Source organism: Centroberyx affinis, unplaced genomic scaffold (genome assembly GCF_046629955.1).
Source record: "Centroberyx affinis isolate AG114_WGS23_722 - 3 ecotype Tasmania unplaced genomic scaffold, CSIRO-AGI_Caff_v1 ptg002151l_1, whole genome shotgun sequence".
Classification (NCBI taxonomy): domain Eukaryota; kingdom Metazoa; phylum Chordata; class Actinopteri; order Beryciformes; family Berycidae; genus Centroberyx; species Centroberyx affinis.
Genome location: NW_027280468.1, coordinates 622,794 through 648,613, shown reverse-complemented (window position 1 = coordinate 648,613; position 25,820 = coordinate 622,794). Strand labels below are relative to the sequence as shown.

General features: G+C 38.7%; 1 protein-coding gene and 4 pseudogenes across 2 annotated transcripts; all 5 read right to left on the bottom strand.

Moving 5' to 3' along the window:
- Positions 1-7,086: 7,086 nt before the first annotated feature.
- On the bottom strand, positions 7,087-16,487 carry LOC139654802 (UDP-glucuronosyltransferase 2A2-like). Of its 2 annotated transcripts, XM_071531975.1 has the most exons (2): positions 16,428-16,487; positions 7,087-9,290 (listed from the first exon to the last, which is right to left on the bottom strand). In XM_071531975.1, the coding sequence occupies exon 2, from the start codon at positions 9,251-9,253 to the stop codon at positions 7,673-7,675; it is 1,581 nt and encodes a 526-aa protein (XP_071388076.1). In that variant the 5' UTR covers positions 9,254-9,290; positions 16,428-16,487; the 3' UTR covers positions 7,087-7,672. The 2 variants fall into 2 exon arrangements, with proteins under 2 accessions (XP_071388076.1, XP_071388078.1); XM_071531977.1 differs by lacking the exon at positions 16,428-16,487 and having other exon boundaries at positions 7,087-9,183.
- Positions 13,417-16,498, bottom strand: LOC139654801 (UDP-glucuronosyltransferase 2C1 pseudogene; annotated as a pseudogene).
- Positions 16,499-17,703: 1,205 nt separating this feature from the next.
- LOC139654793 (UDP-glucuronosyltransferase 2B17 pseudogene) lies at positions 17,704-19,317 on the bottom strand (annotated as a pseudogene).
- A 2,097-nt stretch (positions 19,318-21,414) lies between these two features.
- On the bottom strand, positions 21,415-22,186 carry LOC139654787 (UDP-glucuronosyltransferase 2A2-like; annotated as a pseudogene).
- Positions 22,187-24,332: 2,146 nt separating this feature from the next.
- On the bottom strand, positions 24,333-25,820 carry LOC139654790 (UDP-glucuronosyltransferase 2B13 pseudogene; annotated as a pseudogene).

Genomic DNA, 25,820 nt, shown 5'->3' with positions numbered 1-25,820 from the left:
TAAACATAAGTCTATCGTCAGCACCGGTCTATTTTTAATACAAAATAGAAGAACAGATGCTGTTAGGATATCAATGGCAGCAATGACAAGCTGCGCGTGCCCTATGCGCTCATGACCGTGGCTCGACACACACACATGCGCTCATGACCGTGGCTCAACACACACACACACACACACACACACACACACACACACACATCCTTTCCATATAACTTTGTTTTGATAATGTTCATTCACACACATTTACCAATACACTGCATCTGATGTAACAATTTCCTGTAGGCTACTATTTAGACTGAGTGCCAAGAGCTTCAGATTTATTCATGTGGGGGCCACTGTAACTGTAAAAATTGCTTTGTGGAGGGGCCCCCTCCTGGGCCGAGATGTGGTTGCACTACCTGTCTCCCAGCACCCAAGACACATTTTCTGGGGATAAGAGTGCATTTTCCAGTTGGGAACTGGTCTGTGGACCAGCTTCAAATTTTATATCTTGCTGACATGGCAGGTGCAAGTCTTCATCGTCTGTTTTCTGGCTTTTGGAGTACGTTGTCCATGCTCATACATATTTATTGAACCATAGGAATATATGAGTTCTTAAATTGAGTGGTTCTCCCATTTATGGCTGTTGCAATATTAATGGAACAACTAACTATCGACTGGGTTATCACCAGTTGTCAAGTCAGATTTATTTATGAGGCACTTCTAACAAACTGGTTTCTCACAAACTACAGAGAGCAAAGGAGAAAATACTTATACTGTAAACATAGCAGAAAAAACAACAGATGAGTAGTTTATGGTTTACCAATGTCCCTTGAGGGTATCCAAGTGTTATGCAAGTGAAATGAAACCATTCCAATTCCGTGTCATTGATGCTTTCACCAATTACATCTCCCCAAGCCTATTCCATAGTAGCTAAATACTTGTTTCTCTCCACTCGTCAGGTTTGAATGGGAGGAGATTACGGTGATGCTCCTGAGCTCACTGAGGTCATTTTATAAATTATGTTGTCACATCAGTGGCATGAGTTTTCTCAAGCTGCATTCAGCACATCCACTTGGAAACCCTAACATGGCCTCCTGTAATCCCATGTATTCTTGATCTGTGCTGCTACGTGGGCGACCTCATGTGGTCAGTTAAGGCAAACTGGGAAGATTCAGTGCACACCTCATTTTTTGAGTTAGAGACAAATGCATTAAAAACGACCTGAGCATTTGATACATTTATATTTAATCTTATTTTATAAACTTAAATATTCCAAATGATCTTCCTTCAGTTAATAAATAAAATGTTGTTAATTATAATCGTTCCCTCTTATCCCCTAATTTTAGAGGAAAGTTGGTTCTGTAACTTGATTCCAAAATGTAATAACACTTGATATTGCATGTCCACTGGTATATACCAACCACACCATGCATGTTTTTATGTCGGAGGACAAATGCAAAGGGCTGGTCTCTGCTCAACTGCAGAACAAACTTCCCTCCACTTCACTCCCCTCCCTCCAGTTTGTCCATGAGAGACCACATTTAAAATGTAACCCCACCTGAAATCCCTCACAGACCAATCAGCTAGAGAGATGTCAGAGCGGACGACACACCCTCCTTTGTTCAAAACCAATGAGAGTGGAAGTGTGGCATTTTGCCCGAGGGGAAAAACTTACCCCTGGATGCGTTAATTACGCATCACTTAACTGTTGCCAATGTGTTCACAACGGTGGACAATCTTTTGGGCTTTTTACAACTACTATCTTCATTTTTTGGTCAATCTAGTATGGAAAGTAGACAACAATGGCTTACCAGGCTGAAAAATGAACTTAGCAACAGTCCTCTGGTGTCAAATGTGGCTTTTGGCTTTATCCTCATGGGACTAGAGAAGCTGGTGGAACTGGAGTTTGAGTGTCCTTGCAATCCTACATGGAACGGAGTATTTTCATCAGCTTTCTTCATCATTCCTGCTGTCATGGCCTTCACCTTGATGCTCATCATTCAAGGATGCAGATGTGATACGTGGTGCAGGAAAACTGTTTCCCTCTCCAGTTTTGTTCCTGCTATCGTGTGGCTGATTTTGTTGTTCCTCGATGGCCAATACTTTGCTTGTGCTATGACAGACTGGAAGGGTAGATTTGTACTAGTTGACAAGGCAGCTCCGCAGAAATGGTGTGAGCCAACTAGTGAGGGAGATGTCACTCCACAAGAACTAATGCTCCGCTCACAGCAGTTATTTGTTTTTTCTCAGGTGAGTTGAGTAATTCCTAATTTACTGAAGATTATGTAGGATGAGGAGAGTGAGGTCACCTCCCCCTTAGAGTATGCACTGTACAAAACCTTCCATAATGTAATGCCATTGTCCTTTGGAAATCATTACTATAATTGTGTTAATGGATTTTGTTAATCAAAAATATTATTCCTATATAACACCTTTTCTGTTGATATTTACCAAAACACACCGTGGCTTTACTCTTTTGTGTCCCAGGTTATAGGTATAGCCCTCCTCATTTTCATCTGTGTGGGACTCATAGTGTATGTAATCAGAGAAAGCTGCCAACAAGAGGTGGAGATGCAGGATGCAGATGTAGCAGAGCTTACTGTGCTCAGGATGAGCTCTCTAAGGACCAGGACATCGTGAGACGACCACACCTGCCCTGCTGCCATGGACACTTTGTAAATAACTTAAGTAACATAACTTTTGTAAATAAGTGATGTTTGAAAATATTTTTCCCCATAAAATTTGACGCTGTCATATGCGGGAAATCACCATGATTAAGGATGTCAAATCTTATTGAAAACAATGCTACTATAATTTTCCATATTATCAGTGGATTTATATACAGTATTGCGCTTATTTTCGTCTGACACTCCAGGGCAACAACTTATTAGGTTTCTGCCTATCTCTCTTTAAAGTGATATTTCTCTTTATTGCATTTATTGTATTTAAGTGCACATACCTTTATAAGAGTTCATGAATTGTCAACCACCAAAATTGGTTGCTCTGAGGACTCAGAGTCAGTACCACTTACTTCCTTTATTAAAACCTTTATTAAAACCTCAAAATCACACAACATATTTATAAGTAAGGAAAATTATACCTAGGTAATACTATTTCATTATGTGGCCTGAGCTTACCTTTTCAAGAGGTTACCTTGCCTGTTATATTTATCTATATTGAGAATAAGGGAAACTCCTAAATGCCACTGGTGACAGGGGATCCACCAAGCAGCTAATGTTGGAGGTTGATTGCTACTGAAGATCTTTGGAGGTTTGTGTGCTGATTAGTGAAAATGTTCTATCAAAGTGAAATATCACTTTAAATAATTCAGGGTTGGTTTTTTTGCCTGCTGGGTAGCAAATGTCTCCTGACTGATTCATCCAGTTGATATACCCATCCTGGAAGTTTCAGACCCCTGTCAAGTCTAAGCCTACTTACCAATGATGATTCAAATTGAACTGATATTCCTAATGCATTACTAGTATGACAACTAGACCTATGAAACTATTAGCATGATGTTTCTATTTCATTTGTATCATGGCTGTAAGCATCCAAAAATTATTTTAACAAAATTCAATGGCAGTATTTACGGTCTGTTTTTATTGTTTTTGTAATAAACAAAATTATTTATTTAAGTTAAAAACTCAGGGATTTTATACATTCGTGTCAAAATAGGATGATGGACTCCACAGTCCATTATGCATAGAGGTAGATTTGCTTTTTTTTGACAGCCTTGCAAGCTAGATGAGTCTCATGAGGTTTTTAGTTTGTCTTACAGTGCGATCAACTCCAGAGACTTTTTGATACAACATCTGTCTGGCAAGTAAATTTTACGAATCCCAATACGCTATTGGACAAAAAAATAACAAATTTAGTCACATTTAAATAATACTGCCATTTCAAAATACATTGATAGTAATTGTATGGTAATCATTGGGAATATCCATTCCACTTTTTAATGGTTATTACAGCTTATTTTAAATGCCATACATCCAATAACATAGCCAAAAATGGAAACAAAACCATAGTTTCCTTCTTTATTATGTTCTTGATTGATGTGTAAAATCAAACCAGAAATTAAATTGCTAAAGAAGCCTTCGCTGATAGTCAAATTTCACTTTTCTTTTAAAACACAATCTGAAACACAGGCACTTGACTAAGGCAGCAAAAATGAGCAGAATAAGCACTGCAACCCTCACTACGAACACATATCTACAGTGTAGTAGGAATACCAAGGCATTCTGTAGGACTCTGTACGCAGGTGAGCAGCACCTTTGTGTCTCATAACATGTAATGTATGATAAAGGGAAGGCCGCAATGGCTGAATGTCCTTCCCCACTTGTTACCCACCAGACATTATAGATTACAGTTAACTTCAGATAAGCCAACATAATACCTGCACCCCATGCTGGGGCAGTAAGGACCAGGTTATACTCACTCTCCTTTAGACTATTCATTAGTTGTCTCTAAACATTGTTCGTAACTATTTTGCACACCATTCTATGAATGTTAAACGTTGCGTTGCAGTAAACATCTTGACTTTATCACTGAGCTCTCGCGCCTTTCTATATCGAATATTTTCTTCAGGATTGGGTTAACAAAGTCAGGATCAAAGCCTTCAGTGACAGAAATGGTGATTGTATAGTAATGCGGAGAGCCTTCTTTGATGTACCAGCTTTTGGTTGTCCATATTATTGTAACAGAGCATCACTGAGAGTGGAAAACTTTGCTGAAGATGTCCATGTTCACCTAGTGGCTTCCTTCTAAAGGAACAACCAGAACCTTCTCTCCAAGACAGGCTGGCCAGAGAGTCATGAAAAATGTCACAAGGAGACAAACTTATTTCCTAACTTGCATGCCACAGAGGCAAAGAGAGATACAGTATTGGTTAAAGGTATAGCATTTAAAGTCATTTCAAGATCTTTATTCCAAAAAGCCATATATCCATATGGGTAAAATCATTCCTTGAAGTTCATCAGTCAACATCTCTTGACATGATTTAGATTAATCCAGGAGTTAACCCTTTTTGTCATATTTAGTGCATTAGAATATTGATGTGGCTTTCATGCACATGGTTTAAATTTGGTGTACTTTTATGAAGATGATCAGACTTAATCTTGGACTCATACAGCCCATATTTAGTTAAATATCCTTCTTTAAGGATTTAATTTAGGCCCTAATTTAGTCCTGGTTCAGCTCTAATCATTGTCTGTAAATGTGTACATGTTACACGCATACTAACCTAAACCTGGCCATGTCAAGATAAGAATATGAATCCTTAATATCGTATGTTATTCAGGAAGTAATTGAATAGTTTAGAAATGTAATATCTGTTCTGTGGTGCTATCAGAGCCTACTGGGAAATCCCTGAGCTGCATTTGGTTCCACGTAAAATACTTTCTTCTGGATGTTCTCTTCCCTTGAATCAAGGGGGGAATCCCCAAAATGCCCAATTTGGTTCCAACTTCTGTTAAACAAAGGAGCATTTATTTTCCCTCGTTCCCTTGTTTTTCCTCCTTTCTACAAAGGGTAAAAAAATGCAAGCTTCCAAGATAAAGTGTATCCCACAATCCACCGCTCTGCTCCGGTCGCTGAATCTGTGCTGAATGTAATAGAGAGAGGCTGATAGAAATTGTGCATATCCAATAAATGTAAGCTGATTTGGCAACTTCCAGTTTTGATATACAGTAGTTTCTGCATTTAAATGTTTCGTAATGCTGCACCATTCAAAAGTGGGCAGACTGTCAAAAGATGCAGCAAGTATTTCAATAACCCAATATCCTCAAAAAGGCTTTATTTGATTTATATAGATTAAACCATTTTAGCTGCCCTTTTATTTGGTTTCAAACATGAGTAAAACTTCTCATTGGAAAAGCCTTTCTGAGAGTAAATGTATAGGACTTGCTTCTTTTATAAAGTTGCAAGGGCTATTCAGTTTTGACTTGTGTAGATCCCTCACCTTTCTTCCCTTGCTGAGAACCAGAGGTTTACTTGTTGTACGTCAGGCATTTCGTCACTAGAGGGCTCACTCAAGGGAAGACAACAGTAATGTGGATCCGAATGCAGCCCTAGAAATTAGCGGGGCTAAGTTTTCTTAGCTTCTTTTAGTTAACAATTACCACTGACAAAGTATCATTAAAGAAAAAAAAAAAACACACCTAAAACATCACACCGAAGGTTTCTGACAAGCTTCCACTATGCATTGTTTAAGTGTCTTACTTCCTCCTAAAGTGGTAATGTTACTGTCTATCTGCTTTATTTATCTTTCCTCTGAAAGTTCAAAGTTATACCTGTGTAGACTGTAACCTCCTATGTTACAGATATCATGATGGGGTCACACATTCACAGTGTACTGTCAATGTTTTTTGGATGTGATGAAAACAACAGCAGTATACATTCCTGGGACAGAAGTGGGCACACTGCAATAAATGAACATGCCCCCAGATTTTATCATTTTAGCAGTTCTTATTTAAAATTATTGCAACATTCTCACAAATAAAATCTGATTTAAAGTAAAAGGTTATTCATGTTTTGTATTACTGATGAACATAACATCATTTCAACTGTATTTTATAATGATATACAGTCATGGAAGGCCTTCATACTAGGCTGAAGCATATTCATCTTTGAGACAAAAGGGATTACTATGAAGTTAGCCTTGAGGCTGACTATTCATGGATGCAGATCCTTGTGGTGGTGCCAAATCTCTTTTTTTATTTTCTGTTTTATCTTGGGTGTTATGATTTGGGTGAGTATTTTAGGCCTCTAAAGCCCAAAAGTGCATTTGATTCAAGCTGCATTGGCATACTTTAGTCTACATCCACTATGCTCACGCTTAGTGTTCCCTTGAGGCACAGGATGAAAAGCTCCATCTATTCTATTTGCTATTAACCTTGTATGTCCCCCACTTTCCTCTAAACCCTGAAAAGAATATAAAAAATGATGTACCTGCCAACCTACAAAGAAGAAAGAATAGCATGCCAGAGTTATGACAGTTTGTTTATTCAAAACACATACTTTGAATTTGAAAATGGTTGGTTTGGTAAAGATCAATAATGCAATAATAGAGTAAGTCAAATATAATCAGCTTTACACATACCCTGATCTACTATTATTCCATGCACAAATAAAGCATTAATTGATTGTGTTTTTTGTGAAACAGATTGTGCATGTATTACTTTAAGAGAACATGTCCCAATCAAAGTTGTCAGCAGTCACTTATAGGTGCTTTGTTGTAGAACCAGACAAGGTCCTTTGCATTTCATAGCAGATTTTTTTTAATTATCCCAATCAAACCACAGGACAAGTAATTAAGCCATAAATTTAATTCAGATACCTTCTCTGTCTATGAAAAACATGGACAGTTTAGATTACATTGCAGTTTAGATTACAATTTGTTTGCAATTGACATTATTAAAATCAGACAGCAAACAAGTCCTACTCTGCCGTTAATCATGTTTACTTTTTGTTCTCAAGTACAGCTTAGAGCATAGACACTTGATTAAGGCAGCAAAAGTCCCCAGAATAAGCAACACAACTCCTACTAAGAAGAGCGTAACATCTGTAGAGTGGTAGGAATACCAAGGCATTCTGTAGGACTCTGTACACAGGTGAGCAGCACCTTTGTGTCTCATAACAAACTCTATCCAGAAGAGGGCACCTTAGTATCAAAAATTTGTCTCTAGTGCATTTATTCACGTTTATTTTTTTGTTTATAACACATCATACTACAAATACACCTTATCAAGGCAAAAGGTAGTAGGATCAAAAGAAATACAGTTGCTAGCAAGAACACAATAACATCTACAGAGTGGTAGGAATACCAAGGCATTCTGTAGGACTCTGTACGCAGGTGAGCAGCACCTTTGTGTCTCATAACAAACTCTATCCAGAAGAGGGCCCGGTCCAGTGGCTTCATTGGCTGATCTCTGTGCAGCCTGGAGAGTCTCTGCATGTTCATCCTGTAGGAGGGCTCATGGAGGACTTCCTGTAACGTATTCCAAAACATGATCCTATCTAATCCAGAAATAGCCACACCCGTCGCCACACCCTTCAGTCTCATTCTAGAGAGGTTGTCTGCTTGATCAAACACAAGGGGAATGCCTACAATTGGAACACTGTGATATATAGCCTCAAAAATCCCATTTGTTCCTCCGTGTGCCACAAACACTTTGGTTTTTGGATGTCCTAAAAGGTCATTCTGTGGCATCCAGTCAACTAGTAAAGTGTTGTTGCCCAGTGTAGCTGGCCTGTCACCTGTATACCTCCAGATGACTTTCTGTGGTAGTTTGGCAAAAGCTGCAGCTATCTCATCAGCTAGGTCACTGGGAAGCTCTGCAACTAAAGTCCCCAGAGACATGATGATGACACCATGTTCCCCAGAGCTCTGGACGAACTCCTCCAGGTGTTGAGGAAGAGGTTTAGCAGGTTTACATTGGAACCCTCCCATGTAGATAACATTAGGCATTGTTGGGCGAGGGAACTCAAAAACAAAGTCAACTCTCATAAGCCACAAGTCTGCTGCTTGAAACAGGGAGAAGTAGTCTCCATCCAGACCAAAGTAGCGGTTGCACAATTCAGAATAGTGTGGCCCCACCGTTCGTTTATAGAGATGCATCCTTATAGTGTAAACAACCACATTTTTGACCCTCTCAAAAAAAGTCATTTCATCAGTTAATTCTGCAACTGGAAATGGGACATAGGAAAGTGGGGAGGGTGCAATTGCAAAATGGGCTTCACCATGAACAGTCCACCTTACATTGAACACTAAAGGCAATCCCAAGTAGTGAGCCAGCATTACTCCTCCCCCATTAGAGGGGTCTGTCAAAACCATGTCGTACTTGGTATCATTAAGGGTCCGCATCAGCTCTTTATTCTCAAACATATAAATCACCATCTCACAGATTTTCCTATGCATTTCTGAAAACTTATCTTTCAACTCCATGTCTAAAGCAAAACGAGTCCAAGCAGACCTACCCCTTAGTTTTATCTGAATAACTTCAGAGACAAATAGGCGAAAGAATTCCTCGTCAGAACCTCCAGCAATATCCACTGCAACTGAACTGTAGAAGGGAGAGGTGTCCTTGATGTACCAGCTGTCTGAAGCTCGAACTACTGTCACACTGTGGCCCCTTGAATGCAGCTCCTCGACAAGTATGTTCATGTTCACCCAGTGGCTGCCATCATGTGGAAATACCAGAACTTTCCCACCCTGGGCAGCTGGAAGTATGACGGTCAAAAGAGAGATGATGGAAGCCCAAGAAAAAAACATCTTCAAGATCTTCTCACAAGCATGCAGTTAGTGCAGTCTGAAATAGACAAATATAGCCATTACAAAATAATCCGGAATAAGTATGAATGCACATAGACGGAGGCTGTTACAGTAGATGGTTGAGCAATCCAAAAAAGGAGAACTATGTTGCAACACTTGATAGCTGTGAGGCGTTACGCCTAACAGCTGTGCAGAAAAATGTTGAAACCATATTGGCCACTTCACTGGGTTATAGTGTATGAAGCCAAATTCAGGAAAATGGTGTGTCTTTTGGGTGTTATGAGCTCAATATATTGCATGGATTCTGTAAATCTGTAGTCCAGACTTTTAATCCTGCATTCTTGTCAGCAACCTGTATTGAATTTATCCCTTGGGTAGTTTCATACCTAAGCAAATTGGCAGCTGAAAAGCCACTTACTGATTTCTTTTGGGACATTTGCTCCGCCCATTACGGCACTTCTGCAGAACTGATTACAAATGGTTATCTCTTACCAAGGCAAACTCAGTCATTGCAGTGCAATAAGCCAGCACTGCAATGCTATCAACAGGAATGTGTTACGTTACCATGATTATGCATGTGATTTATTTCAACATGTTTGACCTCTCTATATTATGACACATACACTACATTCAGTGCAGTGCAGTAGAACCTTGTCTATTAGAAATACAGGCATCTCAAAATACAATGTTAATAAGCTGTAAAATAAAACTAAATTAGTTTTGGAATATGTGTGCATGCATGTTTCGTATTTCTTATGAGCTTAGTATTTTTGTATTTTAGGTAGGCCTATTTGTCATCTGAACAGTTGTCCTCCCCACATTAATTCCTGGTGGTGCTAGATGAACTGTGTTGTACTGAAAATAAAAACTATTGTTATGAAAAAGGTCACAACATCCATTTAGTTTCTTAATTGCAAACCTGTACAAAAACTCAGTTTTCAGTTACATCACAATCTTATTTGAATAGCTTAGAAAAGAATGAATGCCATTGCAGAGTAATTTTCAAAACTGTCACATGATTGGTAGTCAAACATGCGTATTTGGTCCATATCTGATGCTTTTATCATTTTCAATTCAGGACATTAGCTGTAGCTAAAACCATGAATAGAAATGCATAAAATAATAGCAATACCCACAATGTTTTGCATTTCATTTTAAAATGAAGCCAGTCTCATATTGTTTATGATTTTAGTATACAAGATTTATGTCACTTGAATAATTACTGACGTTTAATTTTACGTTTACACACATTGTAATGTGTAAACACCTTATCAAGATGAAAACATTCAAAAGAATCAGCAGCACTGTTCCAAGCAAGAACACAACTTCATCTACAGAGTAGTAGGAATAACAAGGCATTCTGTAGGATTTTCTTTTGTTTCCACCACAATTCTATATTTCTAAATTTTCAAGATATCTGAAGCAAAGTAAGCAGTGAAACAGTAGTCTGGGCATCCACAGACCAGTACGAGTAGACTACCAGGGCATTCTGTAGGACCTGGAGCGTAGGTGAGCTGCACCTTAGTATCAAGAATGTGTCTCTAGTGCATTTATTCACGTTTATTTTTTTGTTTACAACACATCATACTATATAAAATGTTTGGCGACCCCTGGTGGACAATCCAAGAACTGTGAAAAATAAAGAGAATGTACTAAGTAAGCTACTAGACTTTGGTCGAATTAAATTTCAATCATTCAAGCTACTTCGAAAGGCGTGCCCGCTGCTTTCAGTGCCAGGGTTGTGAAATCAAGAGGGATTGTCAGTGATCACAATAGAATTGGTATGAGTTAGCCTACTGCATGTTACTGCAAGTTGAAACTACATATTGCAATTTCACCACGGTCCCTGAACACTAAGGCTGTAAAAAAAACTCGGTGCTGTTGTTGCCAAGCCGACAATTACCGCCGGTGTTACAGTTTAACTCGTTTCCAGATTAACTGGTGACCGTAGCTTGAATGCGTCAGTGGTTACTCGGAGCGACGGCAGATGTTGCAACCAGGAAGACATTTGAAAGTCACATCACTGTAGTTGCTTGAAACCATACTTGAAACCGAGTGGAATCTCAGTCGCAGTGTAAACTCTCTGCTACTCACTTGAAACTGTCAGGTTTCTTGTAAATTAATTTCCATGCAATCTACAACTAGTCGCACGCTGGTATAACTCTTAACAGTTGAAGTCTCAAGCCACAGGAAAATGCTGTCCTCAATCAGTCGTTCAGTTATTTTCATGACAAATTTAATATGGCCCGATAAACCTTTTATTTTGTTATTAACCTTAAAAACTTTACACCGTGCATTGATAAATACAGAACTAAATCACAGTTCTCTAAAATGAATGTGTAAATGACATCGTATTTGTTGGAGAAGCTCTGCGCGTGGTCACAAATTAACCTGGCTGTTTTGTTCAGACAAGGAAACGTTTGTGTTGTGTCGAGCGTTGATGTGTCGGTATAACTCTATTTAAGTTTAAATCTGGATCATTGCTATCTGACCCGTGTAGCGCAGGTAAATAATAACAGGTAACCTGTGCCACGCTTCTGTAGTAGATTTTGTCCCTGGTCGATCGAATCCCGTGTGGAGTCTATTTTTTGTTTGTTTGGGGGAAACATTCAAAATGCGGTTGACGAATGTCACAAGCTCAGCTGCATTAACGAACTTACAGATCAACATCACAATCAGATGAATATTTATTGAAATGACAGTTGCAAATGGCACAGAAATTATTAAGGCATTCGCGAGGTCAGCTATGTGCTCTCGTCCTGGTTGCAACATCTGCCGTCGCTCCGAGTAACCACTGACGCATTCAAGCTACGGTCACCAATTAATCTGGAAACGAGTTGAACTATAACACCGGCGAAAAGCGAACTACACTATACCCGTGGTAAACACAACGGGTAGCCTACGTTTTTTGCAAACAACATGATAATTTTAAGGATGGCGTGTGTAACAGCTCTGATTGCAATTCACTGATTAGAAACACAACAACTGGGAAATCTCCACTTCTTCACTGAGCTACAATATTACATCTGTAAATGACAGTCTCTATTTGGCAATAGGCTCATAGTTACACATTGCTTAAACATTGTTACAGTTTTTCTACTTACTCCAGGGCTATATTGTGATACTCCAAACGGGAAGATCAAATCACGGTCGGGGTTTGAAAACTGCTTTAAACAGTGTAATTAAATGTAGATGAGTTGATGCGTACCTTCTGGAGGGAGGAGCTAAGAAAAATAAGCATCATGGTCTGACTTGAATTCCTGGACGATAAAATAAATAGGCTTTGTGTGCAATACAACAGTTAGGAGCTTTGTCAAAGATTATATGCAATGAAATAGGTTTTGATTATTTCCATTCATAATTCCCAACAGATTATTTCATTCATTCACACATTCGGTCACTCACTCACTCACTCACTGTCAATTATTTATCCATTTATTTATTCTGTTTTTTTATATGTTAAAATGATATCCCTACCCTAGTTAATGATTAGGCCAGGCCTGCACCCATGATGGGACAAATAGGTTCCTAATTTATCTTGTCTGCATACTATCATATGGTGATAGCGATTTCAGACTGTTATATGGAATCGGATATGAAATGTAATCAATGTAATAGATGTTGTTAGCTGTTTTCTTATAGCTTAGTTTAGTTCCAATGCAATGTTTACTGAATTCCAAATGACATTAATTTGAATTGCCAACATTATGTCGATATCCATGATTTGTTCATATTTGTTTCTTGAGTCATTTCTTTAGTCTATGTATTTTTAGCTTTAATTTCTTAACAAAAACATACAAAGTTAATTCAGTATTATCAGAGAAGATAACTTTGTCCTGCCTTACTGCAGAATTGTGGCTAGAGGGCGCTGAAGAATTGGCAAAGAGAATTCCTAGTGCATAATTAATACTACTGACATGAAAAGTGTACCCTTTTGAACTGCTTTGGGTCGGGTATCTAGGTTTGGTAAACAGCAGATACATGTACAAGTATGTACATAAATAAAACAGAGTGAGGGCATCTTTGTGACCAAAGGCCAGCAAACCAGACTGATTTAACTTTACAGAACAACTCTCAGATCCATTTTACATCCAAAAAAGTTTGATGAAAATTCACTTTTTTATTAAATAATTAGTATTTCAACAATAATTAATTGACCCCTATTATGGAATATACCATTTAAAGCTCTGAATACAAAGATCAACAACAACAAACAACAAAAACTATCACCCACAATGTGTCTGTTTTTCCATGTTTTTCACATTTCAAGGTCTCACAGTCTATCCAGTAAAGGCCTTAGTCAAACATGAAGTGTACAAACTATAAAAATCAGTATTGATTAGCATTTCTGGATTTAGTTTTGTTTCCACCCCAAATCTATATTTCTACATTTTCAACATATCTGAAACAAAGCAAGCAGTGAAACAGCCAATAGTCTGGGCATCCACAGTAGGAGTAGACTACCAGGGGATTCTGTGGGACCTGGAGTGCAGGTGAGCTGCACTTTACTATCAGGAATTTATGTCTCTAGTGCATTTATTCACGTTTAATTTTTTGTTTACAACACATCCTAAAACAAAACCTTATCAAGGCAAAAGCTAGTAGGATCAAAAGAAGTACAGTTGCTAGCAAGAACACAATAACATCTACAGAGTGGTAGGAATACCAAGGCATTCTGTAGGACTCTGTACGCAGGTGAGCAGCACCTTTGTGTCTCATGACAAACTCTATCCAGAAGAGGGCCCGGTCCAGTGGCTTCATTGGCTGATCTCTGTGCAGCCTGGAGAGTATCTGCATGTTCATCCTGTAGGAGGGCTCATGGAGGACTTCCTTTAAGGCCTCAAGGAAGTTGTTGTCTTTGTCCACTGTGGCTAAGGTTAACATCTTAGCTGCTCCTCTCACTTTCAGACGCAGAAGGTTGTCATATTGGTCGAAAAACAAAGGTAGACCCACAACTGGAACCCCATGATACATGGCTTCTTGAACTCCATTTGTTCCTCCATGAGCCACAAACAACCTTATCTTAGGATGTCCTAAAAGGTCATTCTGTGGCATCCAGTCAACTAGTAAAGTGTTGTTGCCCAAAGTGGCTGGTCTGTCTCCAGTATAGCGCCATATTACTTTTTGAGGGAGTTGGGCAAAGGCATGTGCTATATGTTCTGATAAATCCATTGGAAGTTCACTGATAAAAGCCCCCAGAGACATGATGATGACTCCATGCTCCCCAGAACTCTGGACAAAATCCTCCAATTCTGGAGAAAGAGGTTTTGCAGGTTTACACTGAAACCCTCCCATATAGATAACGTTAGGCATTGTTGGGCGAGGGAACTCGAACACAAAGTCAACTCTCATGAGCCACAGATCTGCAGCCTGCATTAACTGATAAAAGTTATTATCTGGCCCAAGATATTTATCACATAGTTTCTGGTATACTTGTGCAACCAAGTGGTTATGCTGGATTTGGGAAATCCCATAGAACAGCATGTTTTTAACTCTCTCAACAAAGGTCATCTTATCAGTGTGGCCAGTTCCTGTTATGGGAATATATGATAAAGGTGAAGGAGCAATGGCAAAATGACCCTCTCCAACTGTCATCCAGCGAACATTATAAACCAAAGGTAGGTTCAGATATTTGGCTAAAATGGTTCCACCACCCCAACAGGGATCAGTGATTACCAGGTCATACTTGCTGTCCTTCATGCTTCTCATCAACTCTTGATCATCAAACACTGATGATACAAATTCACTTATCACTGTGTGCACTTCAACAAATTTGTCAAACATACCAATAACCAAATGGAGGAAAGTCATCAAGGGAATAGATCCCCTTTCAAATCCAATGGTTTGTAATAATATTTCGGTAATTAACTCTTGATCTATGCTTTTCTCTACTTTAACTGTGAGAGTATTGTAATAGGAGGAGTTACCCTTGACGTACCAGCTTTTGCTAGAACGCACTATAGTTACGTTGTGTCCTCTTGAATGCAAGGCTTGGATTAGGATATCCATGTTTATCCAATGACTGCCTTCAATAGGAAAGACAAGGATGTTTCCGCCTTGACAAACTCTGGGGATGATGGTGAGCAGCAGCAAAGCGCTGCAACAGTAGATCAGCCTCATCTGAATCCAAAATAACAGAAACTCAATTAACAAAGGAAAAACAACTAATTTCAATGGAAATGTTCTGTAATCATTCTTAACCAGTTATTAACCACAGAGTTGATGATAAAGTACTCCCAACAAGGAGTATGGCAATATTCCCACAGTTCACTCACCGAGTGAAATTAGTTTCGATATTTGCTGGAATATTTCAGCTTCCAACCTCATTCTTCTGGGGTTTTTCCAACTTTTTTCAAAAGTGAAAGTTTTTTCACCGACTATTTGAAGACGTTGATTGGACTTTTGTTGCATGCCCCCCCCCCCCATTTGTAGCTCCGGGGAGGGTCAAGATAAAAAAAAAACCTAAAAAAAAAAACGAAGTCAGACCTCGGCCACCCCCCACCCCCCTCCCCCCTCTGCCCTCTCCCCTCTCATAAATAACGAACAGTCCCTTAACCTATTTCAAATACTATACCCCTGGTAAACGCAATGTCGCGTTTTTTGCAAACTCATGAGAATTTAAAGATGGCGTATGAACTCTGATCGCAATTCACTGATTAGAAACAACAACTGGGAAATCTCCACTTCTTCAATGAGCTGCATATTACATCTATAAATGTCAGTCGCTATTAGGCAACATAGTCACACATTGTTCAAAATTTGTTTCTACTTACTGTGGGGCTATATTGTGATACTCCAAACGGGAAAATCAAATCACGGTCGGGGTTCGAAAATTGCATTATACCTGTGAATTAAATTAAACCACTGACGCATTCAAGCTACGGTCACCAGTTCATCTGGAAACGAGTTGAACTATAACACCGGCGAAAAGCGAACTACACTATACCCGTGGTAAACACAACGGGTAGCCTACGTTTTTTGCAAACAACATGATAATTTTAAGGATGGCGTGTGTAACAGCTCTGATTGCAATTCACTGATTAGAAACACAACAACTGGGAAATCTCCACTTCTTCACTGAGCTACAATATTACATCTGTAAATGACAGTCTCTATTTGGCAATAGGCTCATAGTTACACATTGCTTAAACATTGTTACAGTTTTTCTACTTACTCTAGGGCTATATTGTGATACTCCAAACGGGAAGATCAAATCACGGTCGGGGTTTGAAAACTGCTTTAAACAGTGTAATTAAATGTAGATGAGTTGATGCGTACCTTCTGGAGGGAGGAGCTAAGAAAAATAAGCATCATGGTCTGACTTGAATTCCTGGACGATAAAATAAATAGGCTTTGTGTGCACTACAACAATTAGGAGCTTTGTCAAAGATTATATGCAATGAAATAGGTTTTGATTATTTCCATTCATAATTCCTCTAACAGATTATTTCATTCATTCACACATTCGGTCACTCACTCACTCACTCACTGTCAATTATTTATCCATTTATTTATTCTGTTTTTTTATATGTTAAAATGATATCCCTACCCTAGTTAATGATTAAGCCAGGCCTGCACCCATGATGGGACGAGGTTCCTAATTTATCTTGTCTGCTTATGGTGATAGTGATTTCAGACTGTTATATGGAATCGGATATGAAATGTAATCAATGTAATAGATGTTGTTAGCTGTTTTCTTATAGCTTAGTTTAGTTCCAATGCAATGTTTACTGAATTCCAAATTACATGAATTTGAATTGCCAACATTATGTTGATATCCATGATTTATTCATATTTGTTTCTTGAGTCATTTCTTGATGTATTTTTAGCTTTAATTTCTTAACAAAAACATACAAAGTTAATTCAGTATTATCAGAGAAGATAACGCTGCAGAATTGGCAAAGAGAATTCCTAGTGCATTATTACCACTGACATGAAAAGTGTACCCTTTTGAACTGCTTTGGGTCAGGTATCTAGGTTTGGTAAACAGCAGATACATATTTGTCTCATTGCAAGGAAGACGGAGTAAGAAGTATGTACATAAATAAAACAGAGTGAGGGCATCTTTGTGACCAAAGGCCAGCAAACCAGACTGATTTAACTTTACAGAACAACTCTCAGATCCATTTTACATCCAAAAAAGTTTGATGAAAATTCACTTTTTTATTAAATAATTAGTAATTCAAACAATAATTCATTGAGCCCTATTATGGAATATACCATTTAAAGCTCCGAATACAAAGATCAACAACAACAAACAACAAAAACTATCACCCACAATGTGTCTGTTTTTCCATGTTGGGTCACATTTCAAGGTCTCACAGTCTATCCAGTAAAGGCCTTAGTCGAACATGAAGTGTACAAACTACAAAATCAATATTGATTAGCATTTCTGGATTTCCTTTTGTTTCCACCCCAAATCTATATTTCTACATTTTCAACATATCTGAAACAAAGCAAGCAGTGAAACAGCCAATAGTCTGGGCATCCACAGTAGGAGTAGACTACCAGGGGATTCTGTGGGACCTGGAGTGCAGGTGAGCTGCACCTTACTATCAAGAATTTATGTCTCTAGTGCATTTATTCAAGTTTAATTTTTTGTTTACAACACATCCTAAAACAAAACCTTATCAAGGCAAAAGCTAGTAGTATCAAAAGAAATACAGTTGCTAGCAAGAACACAATAACATCTACAGAGTGGTAGGAATACCAAGGCATTCTGTAGGACTCTGTACGCAGGTGAGCAGCACCTTTGTGTCTCATGACAAACTCTATCCAGAAGAGGGCCCGGTCCAGTGGCTTCATTGGCTGATCTCTGTGCAGCCTGGATAGTCTCTGCATGTTCATCCTGTAGGAGGGCTCATGGAGGACTTCCTGAATACTCTGGAGAAAGATGTCTTGATTCATAGTGAAAATATCAATGATCTTCGCTGCTCCTCTTACTTCAATTTTGAACAGATTATCACGTTGATCAAAAATCAGTGGAAGTCCTACTATAGGAACTCCATGGTAGATTGCCTCTTGAACTCCATTTGTTCCTCCATGTGCTACAAATGCTTTGATTTTGGGATGTCCTAAAAGATCATTCTGTGGCATCCAGTCAACTAGTAAAGTGTTGTTGCCCAGTGTAGCTGGCCTGTCACCTGTATGCCTCCAGATGACTTTCTGTGGTAGTTTGGCAAAAGCTGCAGCAATTTGATCTGTTAAGTCATGGGGAAGTTTTCCGATCAAAGTCCCCAGAGACATGATGATGACTCCATGTTCCCCAGAACTCTGGACAAACTCATCCAGGTGTTGAGGAAGAGGATTAGCAGGTTTACATTGGAACCCTCCCATGTAGATAACATTAGGCATTGTTGGGCGAGGGAACTCAAAAACAAAGTCAACTCTCATGAGCCATAAGTCTGCTGCTTGAAACAGGGAGAAGTAGTCTACATCTGGACCAAAGTACTTTTCAACCAAGCCAACATAATGTGGTGTGACATACTGTGCGACTTGAAATTCTGAGAAGCCAAAAACCAATATGTTAAGAAGTCTCTCGAGAAAGCTCATTTTATCTGATAGCTCTGTCCCTGGCATTGGAACATAAGAAAGAGGAGAAGGTGCAATAAAAAAATGGCCTTCACCATGAGAGGTCCATCTCACATTAAAGACAAGGGTAAACTAAGGTAGTGGGCAAGCATAACACCGCTTGGTGTGACAGGGTCAGTCAGGACCAGGTCATATTTTGCATCCCAAAGAGACCGCATCAAATCTTTGTTTTCAAAAATGTGTTCTATCAGTTTACATGTTTTCTCATGGATCTCAGAGGCCTTTTGTGCTTGTTCCATTTCCATCTTGAAACGTGCCCAGGCAGACTTTTCCTCCCTCTGAATTTTCAAAAGTCTAGCCACCATCAGAGTTATAAAATCTTCATCAAATCCACTCTCCATATCGAGCGTAATCGAAGTATAGAGTGGGGAGGTTTCCTTGATGTACCAGCTGTCTGATGATCGCATAACCGAAACATGGTGGCCCCTTGAATGTAGTTCCTCAATAATGACTTTCATGTTGACCCAGTGGCTCCCATCCAGTGGAACAACAAGTACCTTCCCAGCATAAACAACAGCTGGACAGAGGAAGTGGAGAGCGATCCAAATCATAGGCCAATGCATTTCTTGATTCTAAAGTAATCTGGGAAGAAAGCATAAATTTACCTTATCAAAGGCCAAATTGGCAGTACAAATAGTTTAACAAAACACTATATTTCCAATAAGAATCTGCTCCAGTTCATCATTTAGTATCACTAAAACATAGAAGATGCAGTCTTAAGAAGCACTATCCTGTCAACTGAAAGCTTAATTTACCTACTATCCTTTAAAAAATAGCATTACTTATTTTAATTTCTGCTATTAATCATTTTGTAAGAGTATGTGTAATTTTTTCAAATGGCGGATATCTCATTTTGGAATGAATCTTGAAAGGTGTGCATACTAATATGTACTGTAGTAAGTCTCATCATAGAAAGTCAAACATAAGATTGATGGCGAGCTCCAAGAGGTTTGTTTCCATGTGTAATTCTTATAATTACTGAAATAAAGTAGATCTATATATTGAGTTATGATGGGCTATATACATTAATTTTACTGTCCATATGCAAGCTTGTAAATGTGTATACAATTAGTACTAATTACAGAACCCTAATCAACTGCAGCAACTGTTTTACCTATAACATTTCAAATTCTAAGAAGCAAGAAACATCTGAAACTAATTCTATAAAACAATTGTGTTGCAGCAACAGATGTAGACAAAGGTGTACAGGGAAAAGATAGCACACAACCTGTACAAAATGAGAGAATTTAAGTATGCATTTAGCTGATCTGTGTAATTTTCACTACAGCAACTATACATCTGCAACAAAAAAGGCATTGCATGCCAGTGTAGTGCAAATGCTCAGTTTGAAAGTAACATTTTGTAATAGACAATCCCATAGCTGTTCCTCATGTAGTTATTTATTGGTAAAAGATGTTGTCTAGTAGCCTAATGTTACCTTTAATGGACATCAACTCTATTTGCTCTCAATATATCTCCTTTGTTGCTTCGTCGTGATGTAGAAAACACTTTGAGCAGAACTAGTGAACCCTTTATCACTTCCATGTTCCAACTTCAGCAGGACTTTGATACTGTAATTGCATGTTGTTAAACCCTCAAGCGATAATAAAGTAGCACAAAGGGGATTAACCTATAGGCCATGGTGTTTCACTCTACAGCAAATATCACTATCAAAATGAAATACTTGGAAAACGAAATAACTCAGAAAGTTATGGCATTGTTTTCCTTTGTTATAAATGTTTATTGTTCATACTGTATAAGATACATTTATATTGTGACAGAAGGTCTATTTAAATTGTTGAAATTCTATACTCCTTTCATTCTCCCACTAGAAGGCCGTGGCTTCAAACCATGATGCGCAGTGTCTCTTCCGCTATGTTCTATTACCGTCTTAATAATATTCAGTTTTTTAAAACACAGTGTTTCTCTTAAAACCTAATGTGGAAAAACAAATGGCCAAACAACGTCACCTGCTGGCTGATCTGACTAACTGAAAATTTCAACAAACCTTTGTTGGGACCCTCTCTTCGGTCAGGGTGCTTTTAGCATAATGTTCATAATATCACAGGTGAAATGAAATGTGTATCTTGGCTCATTTAATCATATAATAAACGTAATTAGCCTATCTGAAGTCCCTTTTAAACTAAAAACTGAATTTGGTTGAAAACAACACTGAAAAACATTAACCTGATCATTTGCTGTGTATGGAGTACTCTCTTATTGGTTTAGGTACAGATCAATTGAAATGACACTACTTTTTCAAAGTAAAATAAAATATAAAACAGAACCTCTTCACTCTAATGAAACCAGTGAAGGTCAACAGTATAGTGCAGCAATGTCACTATTACATAAACAGAAAGGTCATAGTAGGAGTTTTAGTAAGTAGGAGACCTGCACTCAACTCAAAGCACAGTTCAAGTAAATATCATTGATATTTAAATATCTTCTCCTTTTCCTCTTTAACTGACCACAGCATAATTGTATTATTAATTGTATTATACTGTATATATATTTCCTGATTGACTGAAATAAAATGTAGATCAAATGACTAAACAATGCCTCCTTCATGGTTAGTCAGATTTCACTTTTCTTTTTAAACACAGCCCAAAACATGACCTTATTAAAACTGCAAAAATCAACAAAATAAGTAGTGCAACTGTTAGTAAAAATATTATGATATCTACAGAGTGGTAGGAATACCAAGGCATTCTGTAGGACTCTGTACGCAGGTGAGCAGCACCTTTGTGTCTCATAACAAACTCTATCCAGAAGAGGGCCCGGTCCAATGGCTTCATTGGCTGATCTCTGTGCAGCCTGGAGAGTCTCTGCATGTTCATCCTGTAGGAGGGCATGAAGGACTTCCTGTAACGCATTCCAAAACATGATCCTATCTAATCCAGAAATAGCCACACCCGTCGCCACACCCTTCAGTCTCATTCTAGAGAGGTTGACTGCTTGATCAAACACAAGGGGAATGCCTACAATTGGAACACTGTGATATATAGCCTCAAAAATCCCATTTGTTCCTCCGTGTGCCACAAACACTTTGGTCTTTGGATGTCCTAAAAGGTCATTCTGTGGCATCCAGTCAACTAGTAAAGTGTTGTTGCCCAGTGTAGCTGGCCTCTCACCTGTATACCTCCAGATGACTTTCTGTGGTAGTTTGGCAAAAGCTGCAGCTATCTCATCAGCTAGGTCACTGGGAAGCTCTGCAACTAAAGTCCCCAGAGACATGATGATGACACCATGTTCCCCAGAGCTCTGGACGAACTCCTCCAGGTGTTGAGGAAGAGATTTAGCAGGTTTACATTGGAACCCTCCCATGTAGATAACATTAGGCATTGTTGGGCGAGGGAACTCAAAAACAAAGTCAACTCTCATAAGCCACAAGTCTGCTGCTTGAAACAGGGAGAAGTAGTCTCCATCCAGACCAAAGTAGCGGTTGCACAATTCAGAATAGTGTGGCCCCACCGTCCGTTTATAGAGATGCATCCTTATAGTGTAAACAACCACATTTTTGACCCTCTCAAAAAAGTCATTTCATCAGTTAATTCTGCAATTGGAAATGGGACATAGGAAAGCGGGGAGGGTGCAATTGCAAAATGGGCTTCACCATGAACAGTCGGAGGGAGGGAGGGACGGAGGCTGTTACAGTAGATGGTTGAGCAATCCAAAAAAGGAGAACTATGTTACAACACCTTAATAACACTTGATAGCTGTGAGGCGTTACGCCTAACAGTTGTGCAGAAAAATGTTGAAACCATATTGGCCACTTCACTGGGTTATAGTGTATGAAGCCAAATTCAGGAAAACGGTGTGTCTTTTGGGTGTTATGAGCTCAATATATTGCATGGATTCTGTATCAAACTCCAAAGTCAGTCAAAGATAGTGCATAGTTCATTTTTTAAATAACCACTACAACTAAATTGTTTCTGGAAAAATTTGTATTCAGTTGTTTTCCCAAAAAAACAAAAAAAAATAAAACGCATCGCCCGGATAGAAGAAATTGTTCTAATATATGATCCTTGAGGAATGTACCTGACTCAATGCAGTGGTTGTTCCAGTTGGTATCTCTAGCTTGCAAAAGGTAGAAACAAACCTAAGTGTAAATGTTTACATTTTGGTGTGGATGTTTCTTCAGTCCATATAGGGGTATGTTTATAACTCACTTGATAAAGATCACTTAGCCTACATTTTTTCTCATAAAACTTCCTAAAAACAAAACCTATTATGTCAAACTTACAGTCCAGACTTTTAATCCTGCATTCTTGTCAGCAACCTGTATTGAACTTATCCCTTGGGTAGTTTCATACCTAAGCAAATTGGCAGCTGAAAAGCCACTTACTGATTTCTTTTGGGACATTTGCTCCGCCCATTACGGCACTTCTGCAGAACTGATTACAAATGGTTATCTCTTACCAAGGCAAACTCAGTCATTGCAGTGCAATAAGCCAGCACTGCAATGCTATCAACAGGAATGTGTTATGTTACCATGATTATACTTAAGCATGTGATTTATTTCAACATGTTTGACCTCTCTATATTATGACACATACACTACATTCAGTGCAGTGCAGTAGAACCTTGTCTATTAGAAATACAGGCATCTCAAAATACAATGTTAATAAGCTGTAAAATAAAACTAAATTAGTTTTGGAATATGTGTGCATGCATGTTTCGTATTTCTTATGAGCTTTGATCTAGTATTTTTGTATTTTAGGTAGGCCTATTTGTCATCTGAATAGTTGTCCTCCCCACATTAATTCCTGGTGGTGCTAGATGAACTGTGTTGTACTGAAAATAAAAACTATTGTTATGAAAAAGGTCACAACATCCTTTTAGTTTCTTAATTGCAAACCTGTACAAAAACTCAGTTTTCAGTTACATCACAATCTTATTTGAATAGCTTAGAAAAGAATGAATGCCATTGCAGAGTAATTTTCAAAACTGTCACATGATTGGTAGTCAAACATGCGTATTTGGTCCATATCTGATGCTTTTATCATTTTCAATTCAGGACATTAGCTGTAGCTAAAACCATGAATAGAAATGCATAAAATAATAGCAATACCCACAATGTTTTGCATTTCATTTTAAAATGAAGCCAGTCTCATATTGTTTATGATTTTAGTATACAAGATTTATGTCACTTGAATAATTACTGACGTTTAATTTTACGTTTACAACACATTGTAATGTGTAAACACCTTATCAAGATGAAAACACCCAAAAGAATATAGCAGCACTGTTCCAAACAAGAACACAACTTCTACATAGTAGTAGGAATAACAAGGCATTCTGTAGGATTTCCTTTTGTTTCCACCACAATTCTATATTTCTAAATTTTCAAGATATCTGAAGCAAAGTAAGCAGTGAAACAGTAGTCTGGGCATCCACAGACCAGTAAGAGTAGACTACCAGGGCATTCTGTTGGACCTGGAGCGCAGGTCAGCTGCACCTTAGTATCAAGAATTTGTCTCTAGTGCATTTATTCACATTTAATTTTTTGTTTAAAACACATCATACTACAAATACACCTTATCAAGGCAAAAGGTAGTATGATCAAAAGAAATACAGTTCCTAGCAAGAACACAATAACATCTACAGAGTGGTAGGAATACCAAGGCATTCTGTAGGACTCTGTACGCAGGTGAGTAGCACCTTTGTGTCTCATGACAAACTCTATCCAGAAGAGGGCCCGGTCCAGTGGCTTCATTGGCTGATCTCTGTGCAGCCTGGAGAGTCTCTGAATGTTCATCCTGTAGGAGGGCTCATGGAGGACGTCCTTTAAGGCCTCAAGGAAGTTGTTGTCTTTGTCCACTGTGGCTAAGGTTAACATCTTAACTGCTCCTCTCTCTTTCAGACGCAGGAGGTTGTCATATTGGTCGAAAAACAAAGGTAGACCCACAACTGGAACCCCATGATAAATGGCTTCTTGAACTCCATTTGTTCCTCCATGAGCCACAAACAACCTTATCTTAGGATGTCCTAAAAGGTCATTCTGTGGCATCCAGTCAACTAGTAAAGTGTTGTTGCCCAAAGTGGCTGGTCTGTCTCCAGTATAGCGCCATATTACTTTTTGAGGGAGTTGGGCAAAGGCATGTGCTATATGTTCTGATAAATCCATTGGAAGTTCACTGATAAAAGTCCCAAGAGACATGATGATGACTCCATGCTCCCCAGAACTCTGGACAAAATCCTCCAATTCTTGAGGAAGAGGATTAGCAGGTTTACACTGGAATCCTCCCATATAGATAACGTTAGGCATTGTTGGGCGAGGGAACTCAAACACAAAGTCAACTCGCATGAGCCACAGGTCAGCACCCTGCACTAGCTCATGGAAATTAACTCCTGGTTCAAAGTACTCATTGCAAACAGCTTGGTATAGCTGCTCTATCCAATTGACCTGAAACTTAACTAGCAGGTAGAAAAACATGTTTTTTACTCTTTGAGGGAAAGTCATTTTTGTTGAGAGTCCTGAGCCAGGCATTGGTATGTAAGATAAAGGGGAAGGTGCGATAAACGAATGTCCCTCGTCACTTATTACCCACCGTACATTATAGACTAGAGGTAACTTTAGATAATGAGCCAGCAAAATCCCTGCGCCCCATGCTGGGTCAGTGAGAACCAAATCATACTGACTATTCTTAATGGTACTCAAAAATCTCTTGTCGTTCAGCATATTCCTTGCAAAATCACATGTCATTCGGTTCGCCTTATACATAGCAAAACTCATCTCTACTTGTAAACTTAGAAAATTTATTACAGAAACATTTCCCCTCTCTATGTCAACCATGTTCTTTAAAATTTGCTTGAGAAATTCTTTATCTGTGCCCTCCATAACAGGTATAGTGATTGAGTCATAATATGAAGATTCCTCCTTGATGTACCAGCTTTTATTACTCCGTATTATTGTAACAGAGTGTCCCTGAGAGTGAAGAGCTTTGATGAGGATGTCCATGTTCACCCAGTGGCT

Excerpts from the sequence above, each read along its gene's own strand:
- LOC139654802 (XM_071531975.1), bottom strand. The coding sequence starts at position 9,253 with ATGTTTTTTTCTTGGGCTTCCATCATCTCTCTTTTGACCGTCATACTT.